Source organism: Motacilla alba, chromosome 7, assembly GCF_015832195.1.
Source record: "Motacilla alba alba isolate MOTALB_02 chromosome 7, Motacilla_alba_V1.0_pri, whole genome shotgun sequence".
NCBI classification, from domain to species: domain Eukaryota; kingdom Metazoa; phylum Chordata; class Aves; order Passeriformes; family Motacillidae; genus Motacilla; species Motacilla alba.
Window position 1 is genome coordinate 1,025,540 of NC_052022.1, and position 12,474 is coordinate 1,038,013.

At 49.1% G+C, this 12,474-nt stretch overlaps 1 protein-coding gene across 4 annotated transcripts in view; it reads right to left on the bottom strand.

Moving 5' to 3' along the window:
- Nucleotides 1–219: 219 nt before the first annotated feature.
- GALNT13 (polypeptide N-acetylgalactosaminyltransferase 13) overlaps nt 220–12,474 on the bottom strand; it is a 51,014-nt gene continuing 38,759 nt past the window's right edge. For 2 of the 4 annotated variants that reach the window (XM_038143079.1, XM_038143080.1), the window contains exons 11-15: nt 11,164–11,262; nt 9,463–9,597; nt 7,445–7,474; nt 4,727–4,945; nt 1,954–2,090 (exon numbers count right to left, since the gene is read on the bottom strand). In XM_038143079.1, the coding sequence (XP_037999007.1) occupies nt 4,760–4,945; nt 7,445–7,474; nt 9,463–9,597; nt 11,164–11,262 (450 nt within the window). In that variant the 3' untranslated portion in view covers nt 1,954–2,090; nt 4,727–4,759. Of the gene's footprint in view, nt 2,091–4,726; nt 4,946–7,444; nt 7,475–9,462; nt 9,598–11,163; nt 11,263–12,474 lie in introns of all 4 variants that reach the window. The other 2 variants (XM_038143081.1, XM_038143082.1) reach the window with 2 other exon arrangements.

Sequence of the window (12,474 nt, forward strand, 5' to 3'; positions counted from 1 at the left end):
GGTGACTGGAGGGTGAGGAGCAGGAATATTTGGGCAGGAGGCTGGAGATGAGCCCCAATCCCAGTTAATCCAGGATATTCCAGCTCCACGGATGCCCGGCAATCCCTTTCCCAGCCGAATCCCTCCTGCTTCCCCTTTCATGCTCGGTATCCAGCAAACATCCTCTGTCATTTACAGCACCCACAAACCCCGGGATGAATCCAGAGCCACCAGAGCAGATACAGAAAATACCAGCATTTTTAATGACCCAGTGCATTTACAGAGATTTCTGGGAATTGTGAGGGAAATCCTGGGAAATATTTCCCCACTCACCCGTGCTGGGATCCCGCTGCCCTGGGATTTCAGTCTCCTGAACCCTCTGGGCAGTGAGAATTCCCAAAATCCCAGCCCAGAGGGCCACAGCTGCATTTGGGGTGGCTCCCAAAGGAAGGTCCCCAGCACATTCCAATGTCCCTGTCCCCACATCCCAGCGGGGAGCAGCTCCCGAGGGCCAGCAGAGCTTTGGGAACAGCCACACCCACAGAAAGATTGAGCCCCCAAATTCCTGGAACCAGAAAGGAGCCTCTGTGATCCCAGGGAACACCTCTGTGATCCCAGGGGATGCCTCTGTGATCCCAGAGAACACCTCTGTGATCCCAGGGAACACCTCTGTGATCCCAGGAACGCCTCTGTGATCCCAGGGAACGCCTCTGAGATCCCAAAGAATGCCTCTGTGATCCCAGGGAATGCCTCTGAGATCCCAAGGAACGCCTCTGTGATCCCAAGAACGCCTCTGTGATTCCAGGGAATGCCTCTGTGATCCCAGGGAACGCCTCTGAGATCCCAAGGAATGCCTCTGTGATCCCAAGAACGCCTCTGTGATTCCAGGGAATGCCTCTGAGATCCCAAGGAACGCCTCTGTGATCCCAGGGAATGCCTCTGAGATCCCAAGGAATGCCTCTGTGATCCCAGGGAACGCCTGGAGGCAGAGCTGGGAGTGGGTCCAGGGACAGAGCTGGGGTGCAGGGATTCATGGATGTGTTGGGATGGAGGGATGGACACCCTCCAAGCTCCAGGGGTCTCAGGTTTGGTCCTTCCAGGGCTCCCCTGAGCCCCAGGTCCGGCCCCAGCTCCATTCCCATGGGAGGAGGGGACAGCTCCCTCCGTGCCGCTCCGAGGTCCCACGAGTGTCACTCCTTCCCCTCGGCATTCCCGTGTCTCCTGCGGCCTCATCCGTTGGAACTCCAGGTGAAGTGCACTCTTGGCCTGGTTTCCCCAGCACCGGATCCTGGTTTTTCCCACCACAACCCAGGAAGCTTTGGTGCTGTCAAATCCCCCCGGGCACGAGAGAACACCCAAGGTTCCTCAGGATATGCTCCAGGATCTCCTCCAGCTTCTCCAGGAGCGCCCCTCGGCTCGGGCCACACCTCCCAGGATGGCTCCCAGTGCCAACGGCTGCCACAGGGCCACCTCTCTGTGGAGATGTGTGACAGCGACGCCTCCATATCCCAACCTCTCCAAGGCCAGCTGCTGCCTCTGGAATCTCAGAGTGACAGCAGCACCTCCACATCCCAACCTCTCCAAGGTCAGCTGCTGCCTCTGGAACCTCAGGAGTGACAGGAACACCTCCATATCCCAGCTTCTCCAAGGTCAGCCAATGCCTCTGGAATCTCAGGAGGGACAGGAACACCTCCACATCCCAACTCCTCCAAGGCCAGCTGCTGCCTCTGGAACCTCAGGAGTGACAGGAACACCTCCACATCCCAACTCCTCCAAGGCCAGCTGCTGCCTCTGGAATCTGGAGCCCGCAGGCGTCGGCCCCAGCAGGTCTGGGATCACCCGGAGGCCCGGAGGAGTCCAAGGGCACGGCGGCACCAGGAATCCCGCGGTGACTCCGCTGGGGCCGGGAGCGGGCTGGGCGCTGCTGGGCGCAGCAGGAGGAGCGGGAAGCAGCGGGATGGGCTCTGGGATCAGGCCGCCAGGGTCGTGTTGCGCAGCAGCCACTGCTGGGAGCGGCCGCTGCCGCACTCGCGCACGGTGGGCACCAGCCGGTCCTCGTCCGACGGCTCCGCCAGGCACTGGTTGCTGTTCAGGTGCCTCAGGGTGAGCTTCTGCAAGGGGAGGGACAGAGAATTCCCGCTGAAAGCCAGCGTTCCCGTGGAATTCCAGCCGGGGGATGCGATTTCCCGGCATTCCGGGCCGGGTTTGGTCACCGGGTGGAGCGATCTGCTGGAGCTCCAGGAATATCCCGGCCCTGCTCCGCCCTCAAAGCCCTCAGCAAAGGGGAAGTAATTCCAAGGAAACCTTGTCTTTCCAGGGCACAGCTGCTGGATGGAGGAGTTTGGTCTCCACGGCCATGGGCACGTGGAATGTTTGGGACCAGAGCAGGATTTTTTTGTTGCTGATGGGAATGCATTTGCTCGCTATTCCATGGAAATGCTGCTGCTCCCAGGCATTTTTCCTTCTTGGGACACCCCCTCTGATCCCACCACAATTCTGAGGGATGGCAGAACTAGGACACAAAATGTCCTGGAAGGAATGAAACACCACCTGCTCCACGGGGAGAACGAATTCCCAGAGAAATCCCGGGAAGTTAAACAGGAAATTCTGTCCTTAGGCAACACCAGAGAGGTTCAGTCCCAGTGGAGCCGGGAGCGTTCCCACCACCATTCCCTGGGATAGTGCCAGGCCTGCCCACCCTCCCAGCCAGGAATTCCCAGTTCCCAATCTCCCATCCAGCCCTGCCCTCTGGCACTGGGAGCCATTCCCTGGCTCCTGTCCCTCCATCCTTGTCCCCAGTCCCTCTCCAGCTCTCCTGGAGCCCCTCCAGGTCCTGCCAGGGGCTCTGAGCTCTCCCTGGATCCCTCCCTTCTCCAGGGGAACATTCCCAGCTCTCCCAAGAACCCTGGGAATGGGGAATTCCAGGGTGGAAATCCTGTCTGCAGATCGTCCACTGGAGCAGAGCCTGATTTTATGGCAAGGGAACAATCAGGGAAGACCAGGATGGGCAGGAAAATCCTGGAGCCCTCAGGAGAGGGGAGAAAGGAGGAATAAATCCCAAAATCCATCCCAAAATTAAGCCAAATTCATCCCATTCATCAGCCCGGGCTGATGTCAAACCTTGGGATCTCCTCAGGGATAGAGGGGCTGGAGTGGTGGGAGCTGCTTGAGGTCTTGGGCTCGCCCAGGAGGATAAATATTGATACAATATTAAAAATAGATATAAAAATAAATGGTAGAAAAAAGTAATATAAATTAATATAAAATATCATATTATAGATAATATAAAAATAATAATTACTATCATAGATATTATGCACAATATAAACAAATATAAAAATAATATAGAGTACAAAATTTAAGGGACTAAAAATAGATTGAATAATATAATCTAGAATAATCTAAAATATGAGATATATAAAATAATATAGCAGAGAATATTAAAAATATAAATTAAAATAAAATAATAATACACCTAACTGAAGGAAAATCAGGAATTATTTTCACAAGAGTCTGATGCTCTCAGGGCTCATAAACACCATTTTTGTTCATTATTTATAATATTTCTACATAATATTACATTTACTGAAAAATGTAGCAGTATGTTTATATATTACATAATAAACATATATGGGTGTTTATGAGTGTAAATTTATAACTATTATAGTTCTAAATATTTTAATTTTATATAGAAATAAAACAATAGAAAATAAATACAGATATATAAAAAAATTTAAATATATATAGAGGTAAAGAAAGACTTTTTTCTAGTGTTCCTACTAAACTGGTGGGAAATTCCAACAAGGAATTTGGTTTTCCTACCACCCACCTCCTTGTGCTACTCCACTGAATAGGAAGAATTCCATGAAAAGTATAGGGAAAAAAAATCTATAAGAAAAACCAAATTCTAGGAAAATTCTAGGAAAAAATCTGAGGAAAATCCTGGGGAAAGTGGAAGCTTTTTGAGAAAATATTTCCCAACTGGAATTAGTTTTATGTCCTGGAATAGGAACCAAATCTTCAGCTCCTGCAGACTGGAACCATCACGGTGACAGCAAGAGATCAAGGGAGTTTAATTCATCCAAAATCAATTTAAGCTAACAATAATCAAGACTAATAATTACTAGTAACTAATAATTACTAAGAACTAAGAGCTAACACTAAACATCTGTTCTGTAGCTACAAAATCATCTTCTGTCTTGTTTTATGGAAAAAAAAAAATTGACATCAAAAATTCTATTAAATTCTATGAAAATTCAATGAAAAAAAGTATTAGATTTTATGAAAATTCCATTAAAATTCTACCAAAAAATTCCACGAACATTCTGTGAAAACTCCAGGAAAAATTCCATGGAATGAAAAATGTATGAAAATTATATGGAAAATTGTTAGAAAATTCTGTGAAAATTCCACAAAAGATCCATGAAAATTCAATGATAATCTCATGGAAAACCTCATGGAAAATCTCACGGAAAATCTCACGGAAAAACCCATGGAAAAACCCATGGGAAAAAAAAACCATGGAACAATGAAAACCGTGTGAAAAAACGTTTCAAAAATTCTCGTAAAATTCCCTGAAGCATTCCATGAAGATCTACGAATTCCATGAAAAACGAACATTTGCAAAACCGTCAAAAAAAAAATTTCAAAACCACAAAAATCCCCCCCAAAACTAAAACAAGACAGAAACTCCGCCGAGCTCCTCCAGCAGAGCCCAGAGCAGGAAGATTCCCTGGCAATTCCTTACCACATCCCAGATTTCCTCCCAGTCCTGATGCCCCTAGAGGAAGTAATCAGTGGGGCTGGAGTAAACCTTCCTAAAGACTTCCAGGCGGGAGTAATTCCTGAGGATCCAGCTCTGCAGGGGGCTCCCGTCGCAGGCCTCCACCGTGGGGCCCTGGGAGCCGTCCTCCACCCTGCCCAGCGTCAGGCACGACTGCGTGATGATGTGCAGGAACGTGCGCCTCTGGAAAAGCGGGAACGCTCAGCGGGAACGGCGGGGAAAGCTGGGAATGGCTCGTGGAGAACGGGCCGGGAACGCGCCGGGGGCGAACGGGGATGGCCGGAGGGAAATTCATGGGATGGGACTGAATCGCACACAAAATCTGCTCCCTGCTCTTGACAGCATTCCCATGATCCAGACTGTGGCTCCCAATCCCGTTCTCCCTACCCTTGGATTGCTGCTATTCCCAACTGGGAAGATCCACAGATGGGGTTTTCCTAGAAATATCCCAAAACTTCCACCTTGCTCCTGGAGAACATTCCCACAATCCAGATTGTGGCTCCCAATCTGGTTCTCCCTACCCCTGGATTGCTGCAATTCCCTGCTGGGAAGATCCAGGCAGAGGTGGGGTTTTCCTAGAAATATCCCAAAACTTCCACCTTGCTCTTGAGAATATTCCCATGATCCAGACTGTGGCTCCCAATCCCGTTCTCCCTACCCTTGGATTGCTGCTATTCCCTGCTGGGAAGATCCACAGATGGGGTTTTCCTAGCAATATCCCAAAACTTCCACCTTGCTCTTGAGAGCATTCCCATGATCCACAGTGGATTGTGGCCTGTTCTCCCTACCCTCGGATTGCTGCAATTCCCTGCTGGGAACATCCAGGCAGAGATTTTCCTAGCAGAAATATCCCAAAACTTCCACCTTGCTCTTGGAAATCATTCCTATGATCCAGACTGCGGCTCCAAATCCCGTTCTCCCTACCCTTGGATTGCTGCTATTCCCAACTGGGAAGATCCACAGATGGGGTTTTCCTAGAAATATCCCAAAACTTCCACCTTGCTTCTGGAGAACATTCCCACAATCCAGATTGTGGCTCCCAATCCCGTTCTCCCTACCCCTGGATTGCTGCAATTCCCTGCTGGGAAGATCCAGGCAGAGGTGGGGTTTTCCTAGCAATATCCCAAAACTTCCACCTTGCTCTTGAGAATATTCCCATGATCCAGACTGTGGCTCCCAATCCCGTTCTCCCTACCCTTGGATTGCTGCTATTCCCAAATGGGAAGATCCAGGCAGAGATGGGGTTTTCCTACAAATATCCCAAAACTTCTGCCTTGCTCTTGACAGCATTCCCATGATCCAGATTGTGGCTCCCAGTCCCATTCTTCCTACTCTTGGATTGCTGCAATTCCCTGCTGGGAAGATCCAGGCAGAGATGGGGTTTTCCTAGCAATATCCCAAAACTTCCACCTTGCTCTTGAGAGCATTCCCATGATCCACAGTGGAGCATGGCTCCCAGTCCTGCCCCTCCAACCCCCTGGATTGCTGCGATTCCCCATTGGGAAGATCCAGGCAGAGATGGGTTTTGTTCTGCACAAATATCCAAAAATTTCCTCCCTGCTCCTGAGCCCATTCCCAAATCCATCAGGAAGCATGGCTCCCAATCCTGCCTCTCCAACCCCTTGGATGTCTGTGATTCCCCACTGGAAAGATCTGGGCACAGATGGGACAAACCACCCTAAACCCCATTTGGGAATTACCCAATTAAAAAGAGAATTCATTAAACATTTATGAGTTGTTTTGGTTTGTTTTTTTTTTCCACAATTCCAGCTATTCCAGTGCTAGAAAAAAGTAATTCCAGGCGGGGTGAGAAGAAGGGGAGCTTCCATTTCCCTAAATTCTTCCTACTGTCACCTCACCACTGAGGTGGAATGCTCTCCCCACATCCCTCACCCGCTCCTTTTCCATGATTTTGGCTTGGGAATGGAAAAAGTGACATGAGGATAAAGGAGCCACTAAAAATACCTGGGCTGAGTGTCCCTAAAATGCCACTGGGAGTCACAGCAGGGACAGCAGAGCTGGATCCCTCTGGATCAGCATTCCCTGTTCCCTCCTGTCCACCAATCCTTCCAGGGAAAGCAGAGGCCCGTCAGTACAAGACTGGGAATTCTCTCTCTGGTGCTCACAGGATATGAAATATCCTCACGTGGGGATAAACACGAGTGTGGGAATCTGAGCAGGCTTTTCCTGGTACACGGATTCATGGGATGGTTTGGGGTGGAAAGACCTCAAAGCCCATCCAGTGCCACCCCTGCCATGGCAGGGACACCTCCCACTGTCCCAGGCTGCTCCCAGCCCTGTCCAGCCTGGCCTGGGACACTGCCAGGGATCCAGGGCAGCCACAGCTGCTCTGGCAATTCCAGCCCAGCCAGGAATTCCCAGTTCCCAATCTCCCATTCATCCCTGCCCTCTGGCACTGGCAGCCATTCCCTGTGTCCTGTCCCTTGTCCCCAGTCCCTCTGCAGCTCTCCTGGAGCCCCTCCAGGCCCTGCCAGGGGCTCTGAGCTCTCCCTGGATCCTGCCCCTCTCCAGGGGAGCATTCCCAGCTGTCCCAGGCTGGCTCAGGGAGCAGGAAGCTCTGGAATGTTGGAGCAGCAGCTACGGGGAAGCACTGAGTGAGGGCACTGCTACAGGAGCTATTCCAGGGACTGGGATTTGGCACAGGGATTGCACCAGACTTACCTCAAAGCTATACTCCCATTTCCCAAAATACTGAGGGGAGGGAAGACACAAGGAAAGCGGAGTCAGTGATCCAAGGAACATTTTTTGTGCAGCCCCTCAGCTCTCCCTGGATGGAAATTCCACAGCTTTGCAGGGACACAGTGACTGGGGACAAACAGTGGCAATTATCCAGGAAAAAACCGTGGAATTCTGAGCAGGAAGGGATCCACAGGGATCACTGATCCAAGCCCTGGCCCTGCCAGGATACCCCAACAATCCCATCCTGTCCCTGAGAGCATTGTCCAAACACTCCTGGAGCTCTGGCAGCCTTGGAATAAACCCTGAGGGATCTGTCGGGAATAAACCTGAGGGATCTGTCGGGAATAAACCCTGAGGGAACAGTCAGGAATAAAGCTGAGGGATCAGTCAGGAATAAACCTGAGGGATCTGTTGGGAATAAACCTGAGGGATCTGTCAGGAATAAACCTGAGGGATCTGTCGGGAATAAACCCTGAGGAGCTTTTCAGGAATAAACCTGAGGGAACTGTTGGGAATAAACCTGAGGGATCTGTCAGGAATAAACCCTAAGGAGCTTTTCAGGAATCACCATCCATCCACAAGGAATTAAACTCCTTCCTATCAGCTGTGACACATTTCCAGCTTCATTTTTTCCCTGGATCCCTTCGTGTGTGTCCCAGGACCTCATCCAGAGGTTTCCTCGGATGGCACAACAGGAATCACCAGGCACGGGAGCCTGGAATTCATTCAATATTAAATACCCCAAATTAAATTAGGAAATTGTAAAAAATTAATAGCAGCAGGAAATCATAGAAAATTCCATGAAAATCCCTCATGGAAACCCCTTTTTAGGATTATTTCATGTCCAGCTGTGGCCCTGTTGTCCACTGCCAAGCCAGAATTCCTAAAAATTCCTAAAAACCACCCCAAATCCCTTTGTGCAATGCCTGAATAAGCAAGGTAAGGAAAAATCAGGGTAATTCCACTAGAAATTTAAATTAATGAATACAAGGGATTCAGGAAATATCCTGTAATTGTTTCTCTTGGGGAAAAAAAAAATTGGAATATCCCAACTGGTTGTTTTCTAGGGAAAAAAAAAGTCCTGGATATTAAGAATGTTTGGAGGTTAATAATACACTAAAATATATATATAATAATGGCAATAATGAAATGAAAGGGAAAACGGGCAGCTGAAATCTCAGTATTCCAAGGAAAACTGGTAATGAAAAGCTGTACTCAATAAATCCAGGGACAGGGAATGCAATGGGATGTTTTCCAGGAGAACAAGCAGCCAGTCCTTGGAGATGCCATAAAACCACAGAGTATTCCTGTTTTAGGAGCTCCATCTCATGGCCGAGCCGGGTTTTACACAATTCCTGGGAAATTCTGCTCAATTTATGGGAAAAACCAGCACATTCCTTGTGTGTACTTTACAGGAAGAATTCCAACCTTCCAGGCAGGAAGGGTGGAGGTGCCCAAGGAATTCCTGGATGTGGCTGGGCTGGGGACAAGGTGGGGATGGGGCACAGCTTGGACCTGATGACCTGGGAGGGTTTTTCCAGCCTCAGGATGGACAGCAGCAGGAATTTCCCCATGGAAAGGTGCTCAGGCCTTGGCAGATGCTGCCCAGGGAGGTTTGCAGTGCCCATCCCTGGAGGTATCCCAGGAATTCCTGGAGGTGGCACTCGGTGTGAATGGAAATCCTTGTGGGAATTGTTTGAAGTGAGACGGAAACACGGAATCGGGCGAATCCCAGGAGGATTTCCCCAGGAGCTGGCTTGGAACTGGAACCTCGGTGTGTGTGGACAGCAGCAGGAATTTCCCCATGGAAAGGGGGCTCAGGCACTGAAACTGCCCCGGGAGGTTTGCAGTGCCCATCCCTGGAGGTGTCCCAGGAATTCTGGAGGTGGCTCTGGGCTGGGGACAGGGTGGGCACAGCCGGGACTCCGTGACCCTGGAGTGCTTTCCCAGCCTCAGTGATCCCGGGATTGCCCCAGAACCCTCCCCCAGGCCCGGGATACCTCGGCATCGTACTCCCAGAGCTGGTTGCCCCTCAGGTGGTGGCACTTGAGCATGAGGACGGGGCCGTTGAGCCGCGACACGTCCAGGCACAGGTCGTCCGTGCGGATCTCCTTGTCCGCCGTGTAGGAGAACACCTGGAACACAGAGGGGGCTGGAAAAGGGCTGGGAACACCAACCCCAGCCCTGGGAGAGACCCCGGGCTGCCTCGGGAGCTGGAGCCTCTCCCGGGAGAAATCCATGGGGATTCAGGGAAAGGGAAAGGTTCTCCACTGGAGAAATCCGTGGGAATTCAGGGGAAGGGAAAGGTTTCCAACTGAGGGAATCCATGGGAATTCAGGGGAAGAGAAAGGTTGGAGAAATCCATGGGAATTCAGGGAAAGGGAAAGGTTCTCCACTGGAGAAATCCGTGGGAATTCAGGGGAAGAGAAAGGTTGGAGAAATCCATGGGAATTCAGGGAAAGGGAAAGGTTCTCCACTGGAGAAATCCGTGGGAATTCAGGGGAAGGGAAAGGTTGGAGAAATCCATGGGAATTCAGGGAAAGGGAAAGGTTTCCAACTGGGGGAATCCATGGGAATTCAGGGGAAGGGAAAGGTTGGAGAAATCCATGGGAATTCAGGGGAAGGGAAAGGTTGGAGAAATCCAAGGGAATTCAGGGGAAGGGAAAGGTTTTCCACTGGAGAAATCCATGGGAATTCAGGGAAAGGTTTTCCACTGGAGAAATCCATGGGAATTCAGGGAAAGGTTGGAGAAATCCATGGGAATTCAGGGGAAGGTTCTCCAAGCCAGAAAGCAGAGAAATGAGGCCAAGCTCCAGTGAGGATGGAGGAAGTGACAGGAGGAGATGGCAGGAGCTGGGATGAACCTCCAGGATAAATCAGGGATGGGAACACAGAGCATCCCAGCCTTTCCCACCAGGAATGTGGCCAGGAGCAGGTGTGTGGAACACCAGAGCCACCAGGGAATTGTGACCGTGCCAGGCTGGCTCCACCCCCGGAAAATTCTACACATAAATAATAAATTCTAATTAATTAAAACAGAGCTAATTTAAAATACGCTTTGAAGTCCCTTAATTATAATTTACATCCCAAACCCCATCTGGAGCAGCCATGCTAATTTGAATATCCACTGGAATATGCAAATTTTGTTCTAATTAACCCAGAGTCGTTGGTCACAAGACCAAGAATTCCATCCACTTTTCCACTCCCTTTCCAGCCCCTCCAAACAAAACACCCCAGGGCCCCACCACTGGAATTCCACCAAAGAACCTCCACGAATATCCTGGATATTCATTTTCCCTACACACATCCGGAACAGACGGATCCAGCCACGTTTAGGGAGATTCCTGCCCATTTCATCTTTACGAAAATAAATTCAAATTCCTGATCACGCTTCCTAAAGTTCATGTCTGGAATGTTAAATTTAGTTTTAAATGACAGCGGGATTTTATTCCGTCTATTCACTGGGATACTTCCCATGGATGTGCACCAATATTCCCCCAAAATCTGGAGCTGAAATTGAAAAAAAAAATGGCTGAGTCCTCTTAAAATCCTTCAGCTCGAACCTGAATGTATTTTGGAATTTTCATTGATTATTTTGACAATACTTTCACACACAATCTAAAATGGAATTGAAAAGGATATTTAAAATACTCCAAAGGAATTCTTGGACAAATAAGCCACTTTTCCCTGGTTGTATTTACCTGGTTCCCTCCCATGCCATGGCAGTTGAAAAATCCCACTTTTTCGTTCTCCTTGCGGCCCATGTTGTCCAAGCACTGGTTGGTTTCAACATTCCTGATCTGGAGAAAGAGGTGAAATATTCCTTAAAAATATTTCCTGGACCTGCCAGATTTGTGCAGAAAACTCCAATTTGTGAGGAGATCACATTCCTAAACAGTGATGGAATGGTTTGGGTTGGGAGTGGCCCCAGAGCTCATCCTCGGCCAGGGACACCTCTCACTATTCCATGTCAATCCATGAGGGAATTCAGGATGATTACCCCTAATCTGTCGAAATCTCCACTATTTTTCTCCCTGCCTGTCCCAGAAAACAACAAAACATCCACTTGGGAAATGCACTTGGAGGCCTGGCACTGCTCACCTTTGACTCACCCCACTTTTCCTTGGATTTGAGCCCAGGAGGAGCCATCCAGGGCAGGACATGGATCATTTACAGCCTAATGATGCTGCTCCAGCTTGGATGCATCAAATCCTGCCCAAATCTCTTCTGAAAGGCAGGAAAATGTCCAAAAAATGCACTCCAATGCCTTAAAAATGCCCCATTTCTCTGCTGGTCCCTGGGCTTTAAGGCTGCAATTCCCTTTTCCTGCTCCACTGGCACAGCCAAGCAGGGCTTGAATTCCCAGCTCCTGCCCAAGCTGCTGTTTCCATGGGAACTGAGGCAACCCTGCACAGATCAGGTGTTTTAATCACTTTTTTTCTGCCTTTCTCATCCCATTTTCCAGCCTGACAACGTGGCACAATCCCACTTTATTTGACATTCCCTAGACAAGTCCTCTCCTTGCTGGAAACCCCCATTTCCCTTTATTTTGGCAGGATTAAACCTGGAATCCTCCAGTGCCTTTTATTCCGGCCTACAATGGCAAATTTCAGTGGGAAATCACTTCCCTGGATGTCAAAAAAAGCCATTTGTTCCTCGGAGTGTTATCCCAGGATTGTTATTCCATCATCTCAAATCAACCCATTCCAGAGCTTTTAAAAGGCAGCATAGGAACAACTCCATTTAATATTTTTAATTGTGAATTTATTAAATTTCAAAGAAATTCCAGCTCCTGGTAGTCCCAGAATCTTGTGATTACCAGGAATGTCCTTGACCCTCTGCTCCAGGCTGGAAAACACTCAGTGAACAAAAATTTCTTCAAAAAAAAATCCAAAAAAAGTCATTTCTAAGCAATTAATGATGATGGAAGGTTCCCCTCAAGGGCTGCATATTCATTGTGTCAAAATATTAATCCCAAACTTCACTTTTCCAATCTCCACTTGGGAGATAAA